Consider the following 20,437-nt stretch of genomic DNA (forward strand, 5'->3'; position numbering starts at 1 on the left):
GAACTCTACGGCTTAAAACTTCCACTACTTTTTTTAGATGTGTGCATAAGGTTTGGTTTTTCCCCACTAATATAATAAACTGTTGGTATACATGATACTTCACAAACACAGGCCCTGATGCTGCTGTTGGGTATGTGCGGGCAGACCCTAACACTTGTATGCAGCTCCATTTACTTCATTAAAGCTCCACTGGCCCAAAGATCCCATCTGCTTAGATCTAGACCATAATACGTTTTCACTGCCATTTTGTTCAGCTGGCTCAGGAGGCACACAGTTCCTTATTAAATGATTCTTGAATACCAGTGCACAAGTGTTTGTGGGGTTATGTCCTTACAGTCATTGAAAGTGCTAAAATACATGCATCCAAGCCAAAGTTTTGGGACACATTTCATACTTTTTTCTAAGTCTTCTCTCTGTCTGTGCTCTTATACCACATATTGAACACATTGCCAGTGCTTAAGAAATAATACAGTATGAGCTGCACAACTCTAAACTTTGGGGTATTTATTCTCTGCAGATACCAGCATGACTTGTGAGAGGAATTCTGGCTAAATAAGATTTGAAGCTCCAGCACCATTTGAGGTTTTCCCAGTCCCTACGTGACTGCCTCAAATTTGTGCCCTATATATTCTTCCCCATAGTTTGACACAAGGTTGGGGAATTACATAAAATGACCATGTGTGGAATATCTAGCAAAACTTTTGTTTCAGTGGGTCAATAAGAAATTTTCTTGAGGGAAGCAACTGCCATCCTACCCACACAAGAACATAATTAGTGGTCTAAGAATCTTCTCTACTTCTCATATACTCTCTGCACTGGCATGGGAGCAAAATTCTGCTGAGTGGTACAGACTGGCAGGAACTGACAAGCACTACTGCGCTGTTGTGCCACCCAAAAAGGATTATTTGTAATAATTCTTCCTTGTTCTCCTATGACTTAAACACCTTTTTTTATTTAAGCTACGTCTACACTAAAGCGTTTTGTTGACAAAACCCGTGGAGTGTGCACCTGAAAAATGCATTCTCTAGTAAATCAAAAGAACTGGCACTTTTGTTGACAGACTTCTGTCTCTTCTCCATGAGCAGAATGCCTTTCTCAAAAGAATCTGTTGACAAAAAAGCTGTGTGGATGCTCTGGGGGCCCTCTGTCAACAGACAGGCTTCTGGGTCACTGGGCAACCCTGTCTGCTATGCGTCCAGTTGGCCGTTCTGTTGAGAGAGCGGATCGCTTTTTTGATCTGCTTTCGTCTGTAGCCAGGATGTGTCGACAGAAGTTTTGTTGGAAGATATCTTTTGACGGTAACTTCCGTCGACAGATCTCTGTAGTGTACACACAGCCTTACATTTTATTTAGATTTGCCTAAGGTGACTTGAAGGGGAAAAGAAGGCTAACTACACTGTTATTTATAGTGATTAATAGGGCCATTTAGAAGTTATTTGAAATTTAGATTGCACTGTTTATCATTTACAGTTGTGTGGGTTAAGGTAATGATTCCATTATTCTAATCTGTGAGCAGTATCTAGCCTCTTTCTTTTTTCTTCCTGTTCAGTTGATATTTTATTGCAACATTTGTGGTATAAATCAGCAGCAAGATATATGCATGAAGTTTAAATAGAAATGAGACCTTTTAAAGTGATATACGGGTACAGATTAACTTCATTATAAGCAGAAAATGAAATAAATGTAATTCACAAGTAATGTGCCATCTGTTATGGTTGGAACACCTTGTTTGAGTGCATTTGTCTTTCTGTAGCTTTTTTATTGTAAAAAAGAAGCCAATTGTGCCACGACTTCAGTAATCCTACCAATTTCTTTTCAGCTCACTGGTTAAAAACTATTTTACCTGCAATATTTTCAAGTGTTTACTATAGCTGCATATTTTCAAAGAGTTCTTTTAAATCCAATATTGATTGCGTGCATTATCTTCTCATTTAAATTGTAACAAAATACAAAAACTATTTAGGTGTTAGATTAAAGGTAGAGATGTTACTATGCTTAACTTTGTCACTGAAATAGTTACATTGTTTTTTAAATTTTATGGCTATGCAAAGTTCTGAGCAAGTTTTCCTTTTTGATTTCTTGCTGATTTTTGACAAATATATATTATGCTTTTTTGTATTTTTTTTAATTTTAAAATCAAGATGTGCTGAGCAGTACCTCATTTAGTTTTGAAAGATTCTAGAATATTGAGGCCCGGCAGTAATGATTATTATTAGAAAATAGTCATCTAGCTATATTGCTTTTAATCTTTAGATCTCAAAGCACTTTACAACAGAGGTATCATCCCCATTTTAGAAGTGGAGAAACTGAGGCATAGACTTGCTGAGCGCTATCCAACAGTCAGTGGCAGAACTAGGAATTGAACTCAGTTCTCCAGTCTCAGTCTGGAGCTGTATCATGAGACAATATTGACTGCCTGAGGATAAATACTTTCTAATGGACAAATCCTCTGCCCAGGTGCTAGCACAACTCTGTAAGTTGCACTCTGTTCAGAGGGGCAGGTGGGAATCCTTTGCCCCAAACTAGGGAGAACCACCCAATTCTATATATTATAGGTCACTATGACACTGTACATTTGGCACCAAAGAGAGGAGGATGGGAGGATCCAAATATGGTAGATACCTGCTCTGGAGGATGGCACAGGAATGTTTTCATTCTTTCCCATTTCTCTTAGCAGCAGAACTGCACCGAGTTGGCTGCTAAGGGTGCTTCCACGGCTGCAGGCAGGAGTAGGACTAGCCCCTTATACAAAATGAGGAAGCATTTTCAGATCTCAGGGATACACAAATTTTAGTGACTTAGGTGGAGAGGAAGAGAAAGGGCTGAGCCTTTTGCACACTGTAGTGGAAGTCATGACAAGATGTTTAGGAAGAGAGCCATCAAAGGTGCCACATAGATCACAGGCCTGATTGGAAAAAAGATGTTGAATTTTTTAAGAAAATTTTGTTTTTCATAGAAATGTCAAAAGTTGATGTTTTTCCAGCCAGGAATTCTGAGCCTGAGCATGATAGTAGAGGAATGGGGACAGGAGGATAAAGAGGATATAGGAAGAAGAATAAGAAGCTCATATTACATGTTAAAGAGACATTTAGATAAAAGGAGTCCAGTGGCACCTTAAAGGCTAACAATTTTACAATGGTTTAAGCTTACTCAAATTACAAATCAGTTCATGAGATGCATGCAATGAAGTGAGTTGCAACTCAGGAACGCTTATGCCATAATAAAATTTTTAGTTTTTAAGGTCTCACCCAACTCCTTGTTTTTGTTGAAACAGACAAACATAGCTACCTCTGAAACCTGTTTAGCTATAGGGACAGGGCAGGAATGGATAGCCAGATTTCTGAGTCTGTTGCATAGACAATCAGGGCACAGGAGGTCACTCAAGGTTAACTTTTAGAAAGGAAAGAGGAAAAGGTCATGGACTTAGGCTTTTGGGAATCCTACACAAAGTGGAACAGGAGGAACAGCAAAAGATTAAGAGGAAAGGGAATGAGAACAGAGAAACATAAGAGGAGAGTGCCACAGAATTGAACAAATGATAAGATATCATTGCTCACATCCACAACTTTGTCTCTTCAACAGGATATTATGTGGTCTGATTTTGGTTTCCCTGGAAGAAACGGAAAGGAGAGCACATTGTGGATTGGCTCAGCAGGAGCAAACACTCCTTGCCATTTGGATTCCTATGGCTGCAATTTAGTATTGCAGATACAAGGAAGGTAACCAGAAATATTTGTTTTGTGCAGAATTTACAGAGGAGATTTTATTATAATGAGCCTTGGGTATTTTTAATTGTTCACTCTTCAAATATTTTAATTTTCTGTAGCCTTCGGTGATCCAGCCAGCACAGCTGAGCTTGTTTTTGTTTAGGAAGTGATGAAAGGTTTAAGGGCTAGCCTTTGATTGGAGGTTTGGTGCATAATTTTCATGTTTGTGTTGGAAAAAGGAAAATATTTGACTATTTTTAAATCAATCATTGTAAATTATACAGGAAACAGGTTGTACTGTGCCTATTTTATACACCTAAAATAGCTGTTTTAAAACATAAGTAGTTTATGAGCTGAGCAGATTAGGGTTAGGAGGCTAGGAAAGTTGTTTTGGTTATTTTTGGTTTTTGTTTTCTTTTTAAGGGAGTGGGTAATAAACTGCTCCAGGGCAGTGATTCTCACTCAGGGAGTCACAGAGGTCTTCTGGGGTACATCAACTCATCTCCATATGAGCATAGTTTTATAGCTGGCTACATAAAATGTGCTAGCAAAGGAAGTACCATCTAAAATTTCATACATACAAATGATTTGTTTGTTCCAATTTATTTTATTTTGTCGTGTGGTAAACATTAGTAGTTTTCTGTAATAGTGTACTGTGACACTTCTTTATTTCTGATTTTGTAAGTAAGGAATTTTTAAATGAGGTGGAACTTGGAATATGCGAGATAAACCAGACTCCTGAAGAGGTACAGTAGTCTGAAAAGGTTGAGAACTACTGCTCTGAGCTTAATAACATGTTAGAATTAATTTACGAAGGAAACATTAGGACACTAGCAGCCAACTCTGAGGAAAGTTAAAAAGGACACTTTAAGTCTTAAAAATCAAATTTGGGGCCTTTTTGTTGTTAATTCTTCCTCTGCAAATTCCACACAATCTTGTAAGTATTTGCTTCAAATTCCTTTGCGCGAAAAAAACAAACAAACCTCAATTCCAGTTGTCATCCCTCCAATAACAAAGCGATTTTGTATATACTTGTGTCAGGCATTCCAGTGTACTTTCAGGATAGGGCAGAAAAGTTTGCCAGTGGGATTTTAATTTGGCTAACTATGATGTTTGAGGAAGGATTGTCTCAGCCCCCCTGTATCTTTCGAACAGGGTTAGTTATACTTAGCTACAGGTACGTTTACATGGATGTTTGGTGAGCCATTTGAGATCCTCATATGGGAAGCATAATAGGCCCAAGTCAACAAATACTGTTGACCAGCAGTTCTTACATTTTTAAATTGGTGACCGCTTTCATGCAGCACGCCTATGAGTGTCTCCCCCTTAAAAATCAAACCCACATTTTTTATATTTAATGCTGTTATAAATGGTGGAAGTGAAACAGGATCTGCAGGTAGAGACTGACAACTCACTACCCCTCACCCCCATGTAATAACTTCATGGCCCTTTGAGCAATCACGACCTCCATTTTGAGAACCCTGGCTATTGACCATAGTCCTTATTGCCCGAAATAGTCCCACTGACTTCATAGGTACTGTGTGCTATCATAACCAGGTAATACATGTTTGGTAGATCTGTATTACAGAATTGGCTCCCAGCTGTCCTTATGGCTTAATCAGTTTTAAGTTCCAGCTTCCAGTGTGGAATGTTAGACAGAGTTTTGGGTTTGCTCTGCAGATTTGTCTGTCTTCCCCAAATTACTTCACCCCCTTCTCTCTCACTGTCGCTCTCCTTCGCACTCTCTCTCTCTGTCGGGTAAAATTAAGTTCCTAGTTCTCTCTGCTTGTTCCTCTTTGTGACAAAATACACTTAAAACCTTCAAGGAAGCTGGAAGCAAGGATTTTCTTCATCAGAACAAGAAGAATTTAAAGCTTTCAGATAGGCTGGATGTTAAGATAGTTTGTGGATCCTTTACTTTCTCTCCGCTCTAAAGAGGTGAAGCCTTTTTAACTGGCTGGCAAACAATTTGGCCTTTTTTTTCCCCAAAACAGGGTTACACTGAATTTAATGTTGCTGCCTTTCCAGTTTAGCCACTAAACCACCCAGGCCTACAGTTGGGGGGCAGGGGCAAGGTGAGCAAATGAATAGGGGCCCAGTGTTTCAGAGACGCTCAGAGCTCCTGATTGTTACTGATGCCCTGGTAGGGGCAGTGGCTGAGAGCTCTGGGCCCCTTTGAAATGCCACAGGAGTGTCAGTCTGGTGCTTCTGAGGGCTGGTAGACCAGCACTGCGCTCTGGATGGTGCTAAGGGCTGACTGTTCTTGGGCCCCGCCCCTTCTGTCTGAAGCTCCACCCCTTGGCTCTTGGCCTGCAGTGGCTATTGGCCCTGCTGGAGCCACCCCTAGTTTTTTTGCTGCTAAGACACACTTTCTTGTATGTATTTCACACTGCTTCTTGAGAGGCTAATAGGCTGTACTGCTGTATCATGGCCCTGCTTAAATAACCTTTGCCATTTTGCATAGATCTCTAGCTTGGGAGTCCCATGGCTTCCTAAGCTAGTCACCCTCCTGTCACTTCCCAGGCATTATGCGTGTGCAAAATACTACTGTAATTGAGTTTTGGAGCAAAGGTAAACTATTTATACTGAAAATTCTCTCTGGTGCCAGCTGCTTAGCAGTGCCTTTTATTATCTGTACCAAGAAATGTCAGCAACCTGTGGTATTCCCATCTGTGCTGATCCCTGGTTCTGGCTACTTTCCTTTTTGATCTCTTCTGGTTTAGTGCCGCTTTTTTTTTTCGTGCCTGATTTTTCAGATCTGTGACTTAGAACTGACAATCAGATTCACTAGGCAAGTAAGATCTGAGTAGCATGAAAATAAGAGAGAGGAGCAAGAAGTGGGGAAGCAGCCAGAATCTGGAAGTCGGAGAGGAGCAGCACAGATTGTTCTAACCTTGCTTCACAGCACTGCCGTCTGTTTGTCCAGTCCACTGTGTCAGTAAATGTGCAGGTTGCTGCTGTATTGATTAGATGGCTACTCTTAAAACAGTTCATAAATTCACCATTTGGGCTATTACTTCAATTACTCCTGCTCTGGTTATTTCCATCACGTAATGTATTCTCTTACAAATTGTTATTTATGTGCCTGTTTACTTTGCCTCACGTATTAGCTATTCAGCATTATGGAAAAATTATATGCAGAAATTACCTGTTAAGAAGATTTATTTATATTATACATAAAACGGATGCTCCAAGGTCTGGCAAACTCAACATTTCTTAATGCAGCTTGTGTAATTTAAATAGACTGTAAACTCCTCAGGATATGGTCCAGCTCTCCTGTTTATCAGCATGCACCGTGCTATGCAGAAGTACGTGCAACATGAGTCACAGATAGGAATTGAGTTTAGGTCCTTGCACTCTAAACCATAGCCTTAACCTGAATTAAGATGTTAGCTCCATTAACTGGGCTCAGTAGTAGGCATTGACTCATACCAAAGAGTCAATGTTACGGTACCAATACTGAATGTAGGTCTTACTGCTAATCGGGTGTGTGGTGTTGGTCCCAAGATGTTAGAGGTATGTGGTGAGTGAAGTTACAACTTTTATTGGATCGGCTTCCCTTGGTGAGAGACAATATTTTGAGCTACACGGGAGCATTTATTTGGGTCTTGGAATGGTACTGTTCATGTCACAGCTAAATATAAGGTTAAACATAATGTTTAGCATATATAGTTCATATTAGGTACTATTCAAGGAAGAGTGGGCCTGTTAACACCTTCCCTGCGAGAATCTACGTCAATACAAAAATAAAGCCTCCTTTGACCACACACTCCTAGCTGTCACCTGCCACCTCATGCTACCCTGTACACAGAGTATCATCAAATTACTACATCCCATATTCTGTTGGGACCCCATCTTGAAATAAGTCTTTCTAAACCACTTCTTCTGGCCTTCAAACAACCCCACCCAATCTATCCAAGCTCATCATCAGAGGTACATTCCCTACAGAGCAGGACATGTTAAGGCTTTGTCTATGCTTGGCACCAAAACAATGAGTGAGTATATACTGCATTGCAGCTTTTGTCAGGAAAAATGTCTCGTTTGGATGACACCATACTTCCAACCTTACAAGAGACTTGTCTTTTTCCTGTACGTTTGTATAGGCAAAGAGCCAGTGTAGACACCGTGCTTGCTTTGGTGACTTTACTTGACTTCAAGGAAGTGTACCATAATGCCAATTGCAATCTTTCAGGTCAGCACTTTGAACTTCACTCCCCTGCGGCCAGATAAACAACTGTCTGCCCCTGGAAATACTTGTTAATCCTCCACCACAGGTTCCATGGCAAAGCAGTTTCACTTCCCCCATTTTAGGAGACTTTCTCATGTCATACCACAATCACTTGTACAGGGAACAAAGTGGCATAGTGAGCTGCACAGCGAGTAGGGCGGATGCCACGCTCATGCAGTAGGTGTACCCTCATTTCCCTGCTTATCTTCAGCAGTGAGATGTCTGCTAGAATAATCCCCGTCTACGGAAAAGTGAAAATTTGTTACCTAGAGTGCTGCACCACCACCCTTCTCAAGACTTTATGTTCTTTTGTCCATGTGGAGGCCCCTCACAGTGCTTTGGGTGTTTCCAGAGATGCCTGCCTGTCGAGGGTCAATGAGAGAGGTGTTGCTACATTACAAAAGAGGTGTGTAACTGAAATGTTTCAATGTTGTGCTTGAATTTAAAAATCTTACGTATGTGCATTGTCCCCTGGGCTTCACCAGGTGTGGCCTGAAGGAACACCCCTCATATGACTACTGACTTTCACCAGCAGAAAAGAAAAGTGCCCAAGACGCATCAGAAAAAACATTTTTGAGAAGGTGCTGCAGTGCTCCTCTGCAGAAAAAAGGGAGTGTAAGGAAGTCTGGGAAGCCAAAAGGCAGGACATTAAAGAAAATAGTGTGTGTTAGGGACGCGACTAGGCAGACGATTGAAGTCACAGAGAAGCAAACAAAGATACTCAAATTTTAATATTGCTGTCAACAGAGCAGATCCATCCCTCCATCCCCACTCTGCTTGCATAGTCATTTCCACTTTCTGGGACTCCTCAGTTTCCCCTTCACTCTATCCCCTTAGACAGCTTTCACTGAGAGAGCTGAACCTACAGAGTTGTGAAGGTCTGCCCCTTCCCAGTTCCTCCTTTCCCAGCAGTTATCACTGTGCTGGTGAGTTTTGTTTCTCACAAATTTGGATTACAAGCACTGCCAGTACATCCACATGCATTTGAATTGCTGACCTCTAGATTCCTCTGACAGCCCAGGTATCTGGTATCTCAAACTCCAGCTGTCAAGCACTCTGCCTCAGCGTTCCACCACTGAGCGTACATGTCCCCCATGGAGGGCTGGGATGGAAAGCAAAGCACCACAGGACATTTAGCACAGTCCCAGGATGTACCATAGGCTGCTCTGCCTTCCTAGCACCAGGATGCATTAACCTGCACAGTGGGATACAGACCCACAATGCATTGTTTACGCTATCAAAGATGCCCTTGTGCAGATGTGATTTGTCATCAGAGAGCTAGTGTGAACAGTGTATTCTGCTTTTTTTATTATGTCAACTTTTGGGTGTCAACATAAGTCTGATGTACAAAACTTGGTAGTGTAAACAAAGTCTAAGGCTTTGTCTGCATTTCAGCTTATGTTGCTCCAGGGTGTAAATATTCCATCTCCCTGAGCAACATAAGTTATTTTGACATAAGCACTCATGTGCACATAGCTATGTTGGCGGGAGGGCTTCTGCCACTCATGGAGTGCTCTCTCATCAGCATAGCTCCTCTTAATCAGATAAGCTACTGCAGCATAGCTGTATTTGTACATACAGTGTTGCAGTAGCACTGCTGTAAAGACATGCCCCCATCTAAAGTGGCACCAGATCCTGTCATAACAATTATGTAAAACCTGAAGACACATCACCACTGTTACAGTGGTCAACAACCTCCCACGACACACCTTTCAAGATCCATGAATCCTACAGAAGCCCATCGCAACATGTGGCATATTTCATCCAATACATTAAATGCCCCTGCAATAACTGGGTGGATGAAACTGTACACTCTGACTGTTAGCCTATAAGATGCCACAGGACCCCTGATTGCTTTTGCACTCTCAGAAGAACTAACACAAGAAAACGACAAAAAAAATATGCTGGCATTTATGAACATTTTGTAACAGAATGATCACTCAAGATCTGACCTATCAGTCTTCATCTTCAAAGGAATCCTGCATACACTTAAAGATGAGACTGTGAGCTTAAATTCATAACTCTACTAAATCATGGACTGAAGAGAAACATTGAATTTATGGTTTATTACAACGTTCTGTGCCCCACCATCCCTCCACTTTTTTTGTCCTCAGACTGCTGAGGGCCACTCTACCTTTAATTGTTCTTTTAGATTAAAATAGGTATTAAGTTCCTCTGCTACATACTCTTTTTGCCTTGCATTCAGCTGTGATGGTATGTACCTGTCTCATCCTTAAGAAGAGCTCCTATGTAACTTAAATGCTTGTCTCTCTCACCCATGGCTGCTCATCCAAAAAAGATACTGGCTCTCCCATCTTGTTTTTGCTAATCATAGCCATCTAACCTGTGTCTGTATACGATACTCATAACTATGGTAGATGAGCACCAAGTCGTTATGCATTTAATGAATTGAATACAATAAACTTTCTGTGATTAACAGATGAATAGAAGAAATGTCAACAAGACCATGTATTAGAATATCAAAATCATACTCTTATTATGAACATCATATACATACTGTGCCCTCTACTTATAGCAAGCAAGGGTATTGCAGACAGTCAATTAGTGAATCATATTTTACCTAATGAAAATTTGATCATCCATGAAATCATGGTTCATAGGATAAATGTCAGGTTTTCCTAATGGTTTGAGGCCATAACTCTGTGAGTGTCTTCACTGTTACTCTTGCCTGTGTAAGTTGCTCACTATGCTGATTTACTAATTCCATCTCCTCAACAGGTATAGTGGTTAGGTTGTTGCAGTGTCAATGTAGACATCATATTTGTTTTCTTCAGCTGACAGCCAGATCTCCATCACCCAGGGTTGAAGCTGTCCATACCCCTAAACTGATAATTATTTTGGTGCAAGCACTGCTGGTTAGGTCGTGCACCACCAACATGAGCTAGCATGACCATGCAAAACTGATTCAAAGACTGCCGTGGGCTGAATGTCTACATAATTTAAATTGACTTAATTTTGTAGTGTAGAGTTGTCCTGAATATTTATAGATTATGCAAGTGCTCTGTAGACTGAAGAAGAAACTAAATGAGAGCTACAGACATCCTATTCCCCTTGCAAAACTAGTTATTCAGAAGCTACAAATCTTTTTTTTTTTTTTTCAAGTGAAAAATGTGTAGAACTTTTTAAAACCATTTTAGTATGACAGCTTGTAAGAAAGGTCTCTGTTCTTACTATGCGGGAGACTCAAACAGCCGGTGAATCTGTTTTATTGAAAACCTGGTGATTGCCTTCAGTCATTCATTGTAACGGGTGTGTACTGAATTCCCTTTTATCTTCTCTCTCTCCTTTCAGGAAAAGATGGCACCTTTTTCCACCTGGTGATACCACGTTCCTTTATCCCACTAGGATCCCTTATGAGGAATCCAGCATATTCAGCAAAGTCAGTGTCGTCAACCCTGATCTGAAACACTTTCCTAAGTTCAGGAAAGCCCAGGCCCATGTGGTTACACTGGATCCTGGACAGGTATCACTAACATTTAGATTTTACATTACTTTGGAAGTTTTTGTGAAAAGCTTATGCTGCTAAAACTGAACTAGTAAAAGACAACAGATCAGGTTTACCCTTCTTCTCCGCCAGTATACTTGGAATTTAATACAGTTATCTGGATACAGTGATTTGTATTGCTGCTACCATTTTTTTTCCACCTGACTTTTAAATGAGAACTGCAAACACTTTGAGGACTAGCTCAAAAGGCTTCCAGATTCATAGAAGTCCTTGCAAATACTTACATAGACTTTTTTGAAAAGGTTGTTGTGAAGCTTTTTAAAGCAGTGCTCTATCCTCTGAGCTCTGAAACCAGGATGTTGTTGTGTGAAGTGTGCTTGATTAATGACTAGGCAGAACTAGCAAAAAAAAGTGTTTGTGATGATGATGAATAACCTTCACCATGGAAACATTTGCCCAACCTATTGCTTTAATAGTGGAACACTTATAATGACAATGCTTGCACTTATAGTCCATTTCATTGAAAGATTGTGGTGCATTTTACAAGGGAGTCTGAGTGTTAGTAACCCAATTTTACTGATGGGAGAACCAGTGGATTGAGAGATCAGTCTGTGAAAATCAAGCTGTGAGTGAGATGCTTAACATCACATAGTCAGTCATTTGCAGAATAGTAATAGAATACAGGCATTTCAACTCCTGGTGTCCTGCTCTAAACTCTATCTTTTTCCCCTGAATATATACAGTAAAAACACAATAGCTGGATAACATTTTTTTAAAGTGGTCAGTGATTAAGAATCCACCATGACCCTTTGTAAATTATTCCAATGCTTAATTATTCTCATCCTTAGAAACATGTCTTATTTCCAATCTGAATTTGTCTAGCTTCAGCTTCTAGCCATTTACTGCATTAATTCTCCATTTTCTTACATTTAGCAATGCAATCTTATAAAGTGCTCCTAAAACAGAGAGCTTAGACCTTTTCAAAATAATTTTATTGTGTGTAACACATGAATAGTTTACCATCTAACAATGAACATGGCCAAGAATGAACTGAATGGTTTTGCCATTTGCCCTCCTTAGGGCAGTAGTACATTGGGGGATGGGGGTGTTATTAATTTTTGCTTAATATCAGTAAAATTGTGTTTAACATAGCATTATCCACAGTTCCCCACTGTGCTATTGCAATTTATCGTACTGAATCATTTTCATCAGTGTTAGGTAACCTGTGGACCACATGCAACTAACTGGGGTTCCAAATGCAGATAGTGCACCCCTTCTCTGTCCCCTTCCCCCACACTTCTCACACACTGGGGCACTGGAGTCCTGCAGTTAGATACTTACTCCTGATTCCTGCCAGCCCTACTGGAGCACCACGAATCACCTGATTTGTGCTCCATCCCTGCTCCTCCACCTCCCTCCCTAGAGCTGGAATACTGTGAATTGGCAAGGGTCAGGCTCTGGTGGGGCACGGGAGGAGTGGGGATGGAGCACAAATCAGGTGATTCATAATGGTCCAATAGTGCTGGCAGGGAGTGGGAGGAGCGTCCTGTCCTTTGTCTGTCCTGTTGAAGCTCTGGGAGGGAGGGGGAAAGAGTGCAAACTAGCCAATTTACAGTGCTCCAAAAATTCTGAGAGGGAGGGGAAAAGCAGATAAATGCAGGGCTCCAGTGCCCCACTGCATGAGAGGTGTGTGAGCTGCCTCCAGGTGAAACCCCAGTGGGCTGCATGTTGTCCACCACTTGATTTCAGTCTTGCAGCCCACTGAGACAAGAGGGCCACTCATGCTGACTTAAAAAGAGGTTATAATAACTTTGTAACAGCCTTGCTTATGCTTTAATTTGTAATAAGTTTATCTTTAAGAATGAAAGTCTTAGGTCAGTGCCAGGAAGAAATGTGTGAATGATTTGGGGTTAGTGAGGAATTACCTCCACACATTCAACAGCCAACTCTTAGGCAGTCCCATCCAGTAAGTCTCAGACACAAGGATGGTGGTAACTGGCTTGGAACGTTTTATTATTTGATTGAGAAGGAGGTAATAACCTAAAAAGATGCTATTCATAATGATAGAGAAGATCCCTAAATAATAGTCTTCGATATCCACTCAGTTACTCTCTTTCAGATGGAAATTAATAATTACTATGGGATTTGCTGTCAGATTTATCTTGTGTTAATGTATACTAATCCTCACTCCTTAGAGGGTGAATAAAATGTTTTATATTAGATGCTGTAACAATACAGGTTTAAAAATAAAGACAAAGGTGTTCTTCCATTTTTCAGAAAAACAACTGCATATAGGCTTGAGTGTAGCTTTGAATATCAAATAAACTTAATGTTGCTATTGCCACCTTCTGGCCAATGCATTTAATTTTATCAATTTGCAATAAACAGTTTTCTGTGCTCATTTGCAAAGTTTAATGCACTATTCCTCATTAGTATGTTGAGACTACATTATATATTCGTGCGCTATGCTTTGATTATAACAGTTTTGCTCTTTAACTCCTTATCGCAGGAAGAATAGAATTCTATTCCCCATTTACCTAGCTGCATAAAGACTATGTTAATTTTGAAAAAGACTTCAGTTTTAAACGTGACTTCTTGTTGTGGGCAAAATTTTGAAGAAAGTCTGAAAGCAACCTTGAATTTGCACCATCACTAAATTTTGGATGTAGGTGATAATCACTGAGATATCTAACTGTTTAGATTTGAGACCTCCACCTAGCCCTCCAAAGCGTGCCTCTGCAAGTAACTGGATTCACAAACTGCAAGCTGACACAATCACATTTAAACTTTCAGAATTTCAGGAACAAAGTGGAAGTCTGTTTTTAAAAATACCAGAGAGGAAGCCATGTTAGTCTGTACCAACAAGAAGTCCTGTGGCACCTCATAGACGAACAGATATTTTGGAGCATAAGCTTCCGTGAGCAAAGACCGGCTTCATCAGATGCATCTCATGAAGTCGGTCTTTGCCCATGGAAGCTTATGCTCCAGAATATCTTTTAGTCTATAAGGTGCCACAGGACTTCTTGTTGTTCCTGTTTTTAAAAATGTGGTCCTAGTCTTCTATTTGATTGTTCTACAGGGGAGAATCGAATGCAAACCAGAGGATGAGTGAGTGACTGCTGATGCATTCATTCACCAGACCTGTTTGTTTTCACCCAAAGCACTGCTGTTCTGGTTTCTTTGTTCAGAGATGATTTAATGTTTCCAAAAAAAAAATGCTTAAACAAAAAAAAAAAAAAAAAAAAGCCAGAGCCACAGCCTGTTCTCCCTCTTTCTCTACTTTTTCCCTAGACTCATTCCAGAGTAATAAGAGGCTTAATTTAATGCCTATAAAATACATTAAGATTCTGTATAAGTGCAAAATATTGTTGATCGTTATTTCCCTTCCTTCTCCCCACCCCCATCTCCTTCATTGTTACTGCATCCTCCTAAATTTTCAGACTGTGGTGCTCCTGTCATCACCCCCCCCCCCCATGTTATGGGATCAGTAGTTAAAAAAAAAATCACAAAGTGTCAGTGTCTTCGAACACTGAAGAAGGAGCTGTAGAATCACTCACACTCCTGTTTTTGGCCAGGTCTACACTAGACCTTAAAATCAATTGCACTTCCAGCTACAGCAATTGCATAGGTGGAATCAACTTATCTACGATCAACTTACCTCGCCATCCTCACTGAGGGAGATTGATGGGACCTCCCTTATGCCTCGCGAGGAGTACAGTGGTCAACCATTGACCCGATAGTTTGATTTTTGCGCATCCCCACTAGGCACACAAAATTGAACACCAGAACATAGACCTTGACCGTGATCAATCTTCTGGGTAGTATAGTTGTGCCCTTTCTGCCTCTCACTCTGCTTCATTGTGATGCTTTAGCCTAAAACTTTTTGCAGCTCCTCTCTTCTGTGTGGCTTTATGCTGAAATTGTAAACAAACAATATACATGTCCTCTCCCTGAGCCTCTGTTTTCACAGTCATTAATTCTGCTAAGCTGTTTGAGGGAATGACTGCCTCTGTTCTGTGATTGTACAAAACCTAGCACAATTGGGTTCTTCCTTGTCCACGAGTGGGGTCCCAGGCACTGCTGCAATACAAATAAAATAATAGCCAACACAATACTGATTTTAGGTGGGGCTAGGTCTTGAACTATTTACTTTGGTTTTATGCAGCCCTTATACAGGCAAAACTCCCACTGATTTCAATGAGGATTTCACCTGAGTAACCAGTTTTTAAACACAATTTAGTACTTCAGGTGTTGGCCTCAAATAATAATCAGCAAGAGCAGATAAATTCTTGATAAACAAAGATCTTGTCTCTACATAAACATCCTTGAAAATAAGGAGCAGATCAGAGATATAGGAAACATAATATATGCACGCTCATATTTAAAGTCAGTTCTAGCTTGGGGTATATTAAAATATTTAAAGGAATTTTAATGAAAAGGTGCTTTTGCTATAATGGGGAGATGGCATGATTTTTAACTAACATAGTATTCAGAAGTGTCAGAGTTGGCATAGCAGAATGTTTGATTAACACAGATAAAACAATGTTTTTGGGGGAATATTGTGTGCAGCTGATTGTCATCCTCTCACAGAGCCCTATGGAGTAGACTCTTCCTAAACATAGTGGAGCATCTGGTTGGTTCACTTAAACTTGAGAATAACCCTATCTGGTACAGTAAATTTGGATGACGTGGAGAACTGGCAGTGCATTTATCCTATTATCAATGATGAGCTCTCAGAATACAGGTTGAACCTCTTTAGTCCAGCATCCTTGAGACCTGACTGGTGCTGAATGAGAGAATTTGCCAGATCACAGGTCAATATTGTCTAGCAGCATTACCAACATTTTTGCTGCTTACTGGACTCATAGAAGACATTTAGAGGAAAATTGCAGGTAAATAACAGTACAGAACAGAGATAGGACTGAGAGCTGTTTTTTTTTTTTTCTTCTTTTTAAAAAAAAAAAAAACAACTTGACAAGATCATGAGAAACTTAGCTACACCCCTGATAAGTAGTCATCCGGCTAACTAAAATCGTGCCAGATTATGGATGTTGCTGGACAAGAGAGTGCAGGACCAGAGAGAATCAACTGGTAGGTTGCCTCAAAAAAGTTCCACAGGGAAAAAAATCCATCATCTCCACTCTTCCTTGTGACCACCAAAAGGGAAATCCACTAACTGTAAACTCTCCCCTCCTGTTTCCTCGGTTCCTCCATCCTCTGGGCTAACGCATCTCGATCCACCACCATGCTGTCATTTCTCTAATGTTTCAGTAAGGCTCCTCAAGATGGCTCTCCTGCATAGTAACTGTTGCCAACTGCTGCAGCTGTGTTAGCAGCCCAGGTCTCCTGCAGTACATGCCGCGTGAGAGGAGTCATTTGAGACTAGACAACCTGTTATGAATGGGGGAGGAGGGAACTTTGCAGTGGACTCTCCTGCCCCCACACCCCATCTAGTGCACTTAAGATACATTTACACTGCAATGAAAACCCAGGACAGCAAGTCTCAGAGCCCAGGTCAATTGTTTTGGGCTTGCAGGACTAAAAATAGCACTGTAGATATCTGAGACTCTCCCTCTTCACAAGGTTTCAGAGCCCAGACTCCCAGCCAAGTGTCTACGTTGCCATTTTTAGCTTTTCAGTCTGAGCCCTGCAAGCCCAAGTCAGCTGTCTTGGACCAGCCATGATTGTGCCTTGTGTCTTATTAACACGTAGACCAAGGGTCCCAAACTCTCAGCCCACAGGCCATCGAAGGGCCAGAGCACATTTGCAATCTGACCTGGGAGTCCATATGGTCCAAGGAGCAGCAGGTCCATCCCCATCTCTCAAGCCCCAAGCCCCAAGAGATGTGGTCTTGGGGAAATACCGGGGCCCGGCTCCTCCTGGCCCGGGGCAGCAGCAGCAGTCAGCCCCCCTCCATCCACCCACCCACCCACACGCTCCTCATAGGGGCCTTATATGGCCAATGGACTATAGGTCATTAAGAGGTGGAAGAGTCCTTAATTTGTTGTGGGGTTTCTGTGTTAAAATGTTCCAAGGCGTGGATGGGGCTTGAAAACCCTCCAGAAAAAAAGCATTACATAATTTATGGACCACCCCATATTGGTTATTTTTGGACACAGTTCTCTGTAATTACTTTTCTGCTGTTTCTTGCAACTTCCCAAAAGATTTGCTTATTTACCTTTGATAACTTTATATTTTTTGCCAGCATAAATTCTAATGATCATATGCTTACTAAATCCAGCTGTTTTTGCATCTTAGTTATGGTTCTTGTTTTTTTTCTCTTCTAGTCACAGCTTTGTAGATGCTCCATAAATTCAATAAGGAAATGGTGCAGGCTCCAGATACATGCATCCTTTATGACTATTTCATTTGATGTCATGGCTAGTGAAATCCCAGGTTTTACTCCTACAACTGCTAACCAGCCACATTGAAATGCCAAACTTCCTTCACAACTTTGTTCCTAATCTGCAATTCATTTTCCAAACAGTATCTTGCATTTAAACATTTCTGTGCTTACCGGTTTATCTTGTTTCTGCTTCCCTGCTATAGCCCTTTCCCTGGGACTCAGGAGAGCTGGGTTCTAGGGCTAGCTGTGACAGTGATTTGCTACACAATAGTGGGCAAGCCACTTCACCTCCCTCCGCCCTCCTCCTTTGTAAAGCACTTTTAAGATCTATGTGAGACATTCCAGAGATATTCTTTCCTATCGTCTTCCTCCACACTCTTGTGTTCGACCAGTTTCATCCTCTTACATTTTCCTAGAAGCCTGTTGCATTGGAATTGTAAGCAATCCTGTACATCACAATTGCCTGAGGGACCCATTGTGATCAGCTCATCTGACTGTCTTTATAACACAAGCCTCATGTGGCCCATCGGAGTTCCATATGTGGCCTGTGAGACATTTTGTTTACTGTTGCCCACACACAGGGTTGCCAGATTTTTCTGGTTTCCCTCTGTGTAGGGTTTGTTTTTTTTTTAACCTACCAGTATCATTAAAGTGGCACTCACTTAAAACGAGAGTATGTGAAGTGAGGTGCATGTTGATTGTACGTAATACTGATTGTGGGAACCAGGCACTCCATCTGCACTGCTTACAGTTCAATTGGTACACACTGCAAATTTTAGGTGCACAAGCACAGTTAGGAAAACTAACCTATCCCAGGAGACTGTCTTGGTTGGGACAGTCTTACTGACCACTGAGATGGAGAGCCACTCATGTGACCCACTTACAAGACTAGGTTGCCCATCGGTACCATAATCTTCCCAAATAATTCCTAATACAGATCTTTTAGAAAAAACATCTGATCTGGATTTAAAAATTGCCAGTGATGGAGAATCTTGCCATAACTCTGGGTTAATTGTTTCCATGGTTAATTATTCACCATTAAAAATGTATGCTTTCTTTGGGGTCTGAAATTGCTTAGGTTTAGCTTCTGACCAATGGATCACATTACACCTTTTTCTGCTGAGTTGAGATTTCATTATTCTTTGTTCCGCACAAAGGTACTTACAAGCTGTATTCACGTCATCCCATAACTTTCTTTTTGTTAGGCTCAAGAAACTCTGTCTATTTAGCCTATCACAATAAGGCATGTTTTCCAATCCTTTTGTCATTCTCTTGATTCTCTGCTGAATGCTCTCCAGTTCATCAACATCCCTCTGAACTGCAGACACCAGAACTGGTTGCAGTATTTCAACAGCCATTGCATCAATACCAAATATAGAGATAAAACAACTTCTCTGCTCATACTCTAGATTCTTATTCAGCTATCAAATAATAGCATTAGCTCTTTGGGGCAGAGCAACGCACTTGGAGCTCTGTATTTGTGACCTGCCTTCTTCATTATTTACCACTCCCCCAATTTTTGTAATCTGCAACTTTGTCATTGATTTTACATTTTCTTCTTCTTTAATAAAAACATTAAATACTATAGGGGTGAGAACCAATCTCTGTGGGATCCTACTAGAATGATACCTGCTCAGTGATTTATTCTGCATTTACAGTTAAATTTTGAAATGTATTACTTAGCTGTCTTTTAATCCATTTAATGTATGGTATGTTAATTTCATATTGGTCTAGTTATTTTAATCAAAATGTTGTATAATCCCAGGTCAAATGCCATACAGAAGTCTAAGAATATTATAACCTTCCCTCTTCTCTCTACTTCCCCTTCCTGTCACCAACTAATACATTAGCACTTTCAAGGTAAACTCATGGCCTAGGTCAATGGGAGTTTTACCGTCGACTTCAGTGTGGCCAGGATTTCACCATGCATCGTAAAGTATGCTTTTAATTTATTCTTATGACCATTCACTCTGCTCTCACAGTGTAAAGGAAGTATTATTTGAAGAGACCTTAGTGTAAATGAGCATTGGGTCCTTAGAGTGTTGCCATTAACTTAGTTAGACCAAGTTCAAACTCTGAAATGATACTACATTGCATGTGTAGATTCCAGTCCCAGAGCAGTCCATTATCCTCTAGTCTGACCTCCTGTATAACTTACTCCATAGAGCCTCCCTAAATCAACTCCTTTGTGGTCCATCTCTAGCAAGTATAAGGATCTGTAACTCCTTCGTATTTCTCCACCATATCTATAATTTACTAGTTGCTTTGGTTTTATTAATGGCAGTTATGCCTTGTGCTGACAAGTTGCATGATTTCATGTATTCCTGCTCTTTATCTCTTCTGTAAGCTGCTAAGGTTATAGTTACTTCCTGAATATTCTTGCCCTTCAAACATCTACAGCCTCTCACTAGTTTTAAATGAAACCTTGTGAGCAATATTTCTGCTCATCATCCAAAATTAACCTAGGCTTGTGAGTTATGATGCTGCATCCATTTATATTGGCTTAAATGAGACAACTCATTTATGTAAAGTTAAATGTGTGTGCGTGTCTTTATGGCATGGGGTCCTTGTTGGTTTTCCCCCCATATAGTTTTCTCTAGTCAAACTAGTGTTGTCTTATTTGAAAAGATAGAACATAATTTGTGTCTAGCAAGGAAAAAAAAGTCTGCAGTTCAGATAAAAAAAATCAT

General features: G+C 40.6%; 1 protein-coding gene across 4 annotated transcripts in view; it reads left to right on the plus strand.

Moving 5' to 3' along the window:
• The window catches only part of HSPBAP1 (HSPB1 associated protein 1), a 57,236-nt gene that overhangs the window by 27,146 nt on the left and 9,653 nt on the right, over positions 1-20,437 (plus strand). For all 4 annotated transcript variants that reach the window (XM_075001059.1, XM_075001063.1, XM_075001061.1 and 1 more), the window contains 2 exons: positions 3,583-3,719; positions 11,248-11,419. In XM_075001059.1, the coding sequence (XP_074857160.1) occupies positions 3,583-3,719; positions 11,248-11,419 (309 nt within the window). The remainder of the gene's footprint in view (positions 1-3,582; positions 3,720-11,247; positions 11,420-20,437) is intronic.

The sequence above is a fragment of the Carettochelys insculpta genome, chromosome 8 (genome assembly GCF_033958435.1).
Source record: "Carettochelys insculpta isolate YL-2023 chromosome 8, ASM3395843v1, whole genome shotgun sequence".
Classification (NCBI taxonomy): domain Eukaryota; kingdom Metazoa; phylum Chordata; order Testudines; family Carettochelyidae; genus Carettochelys; species Carettochelys insculpta.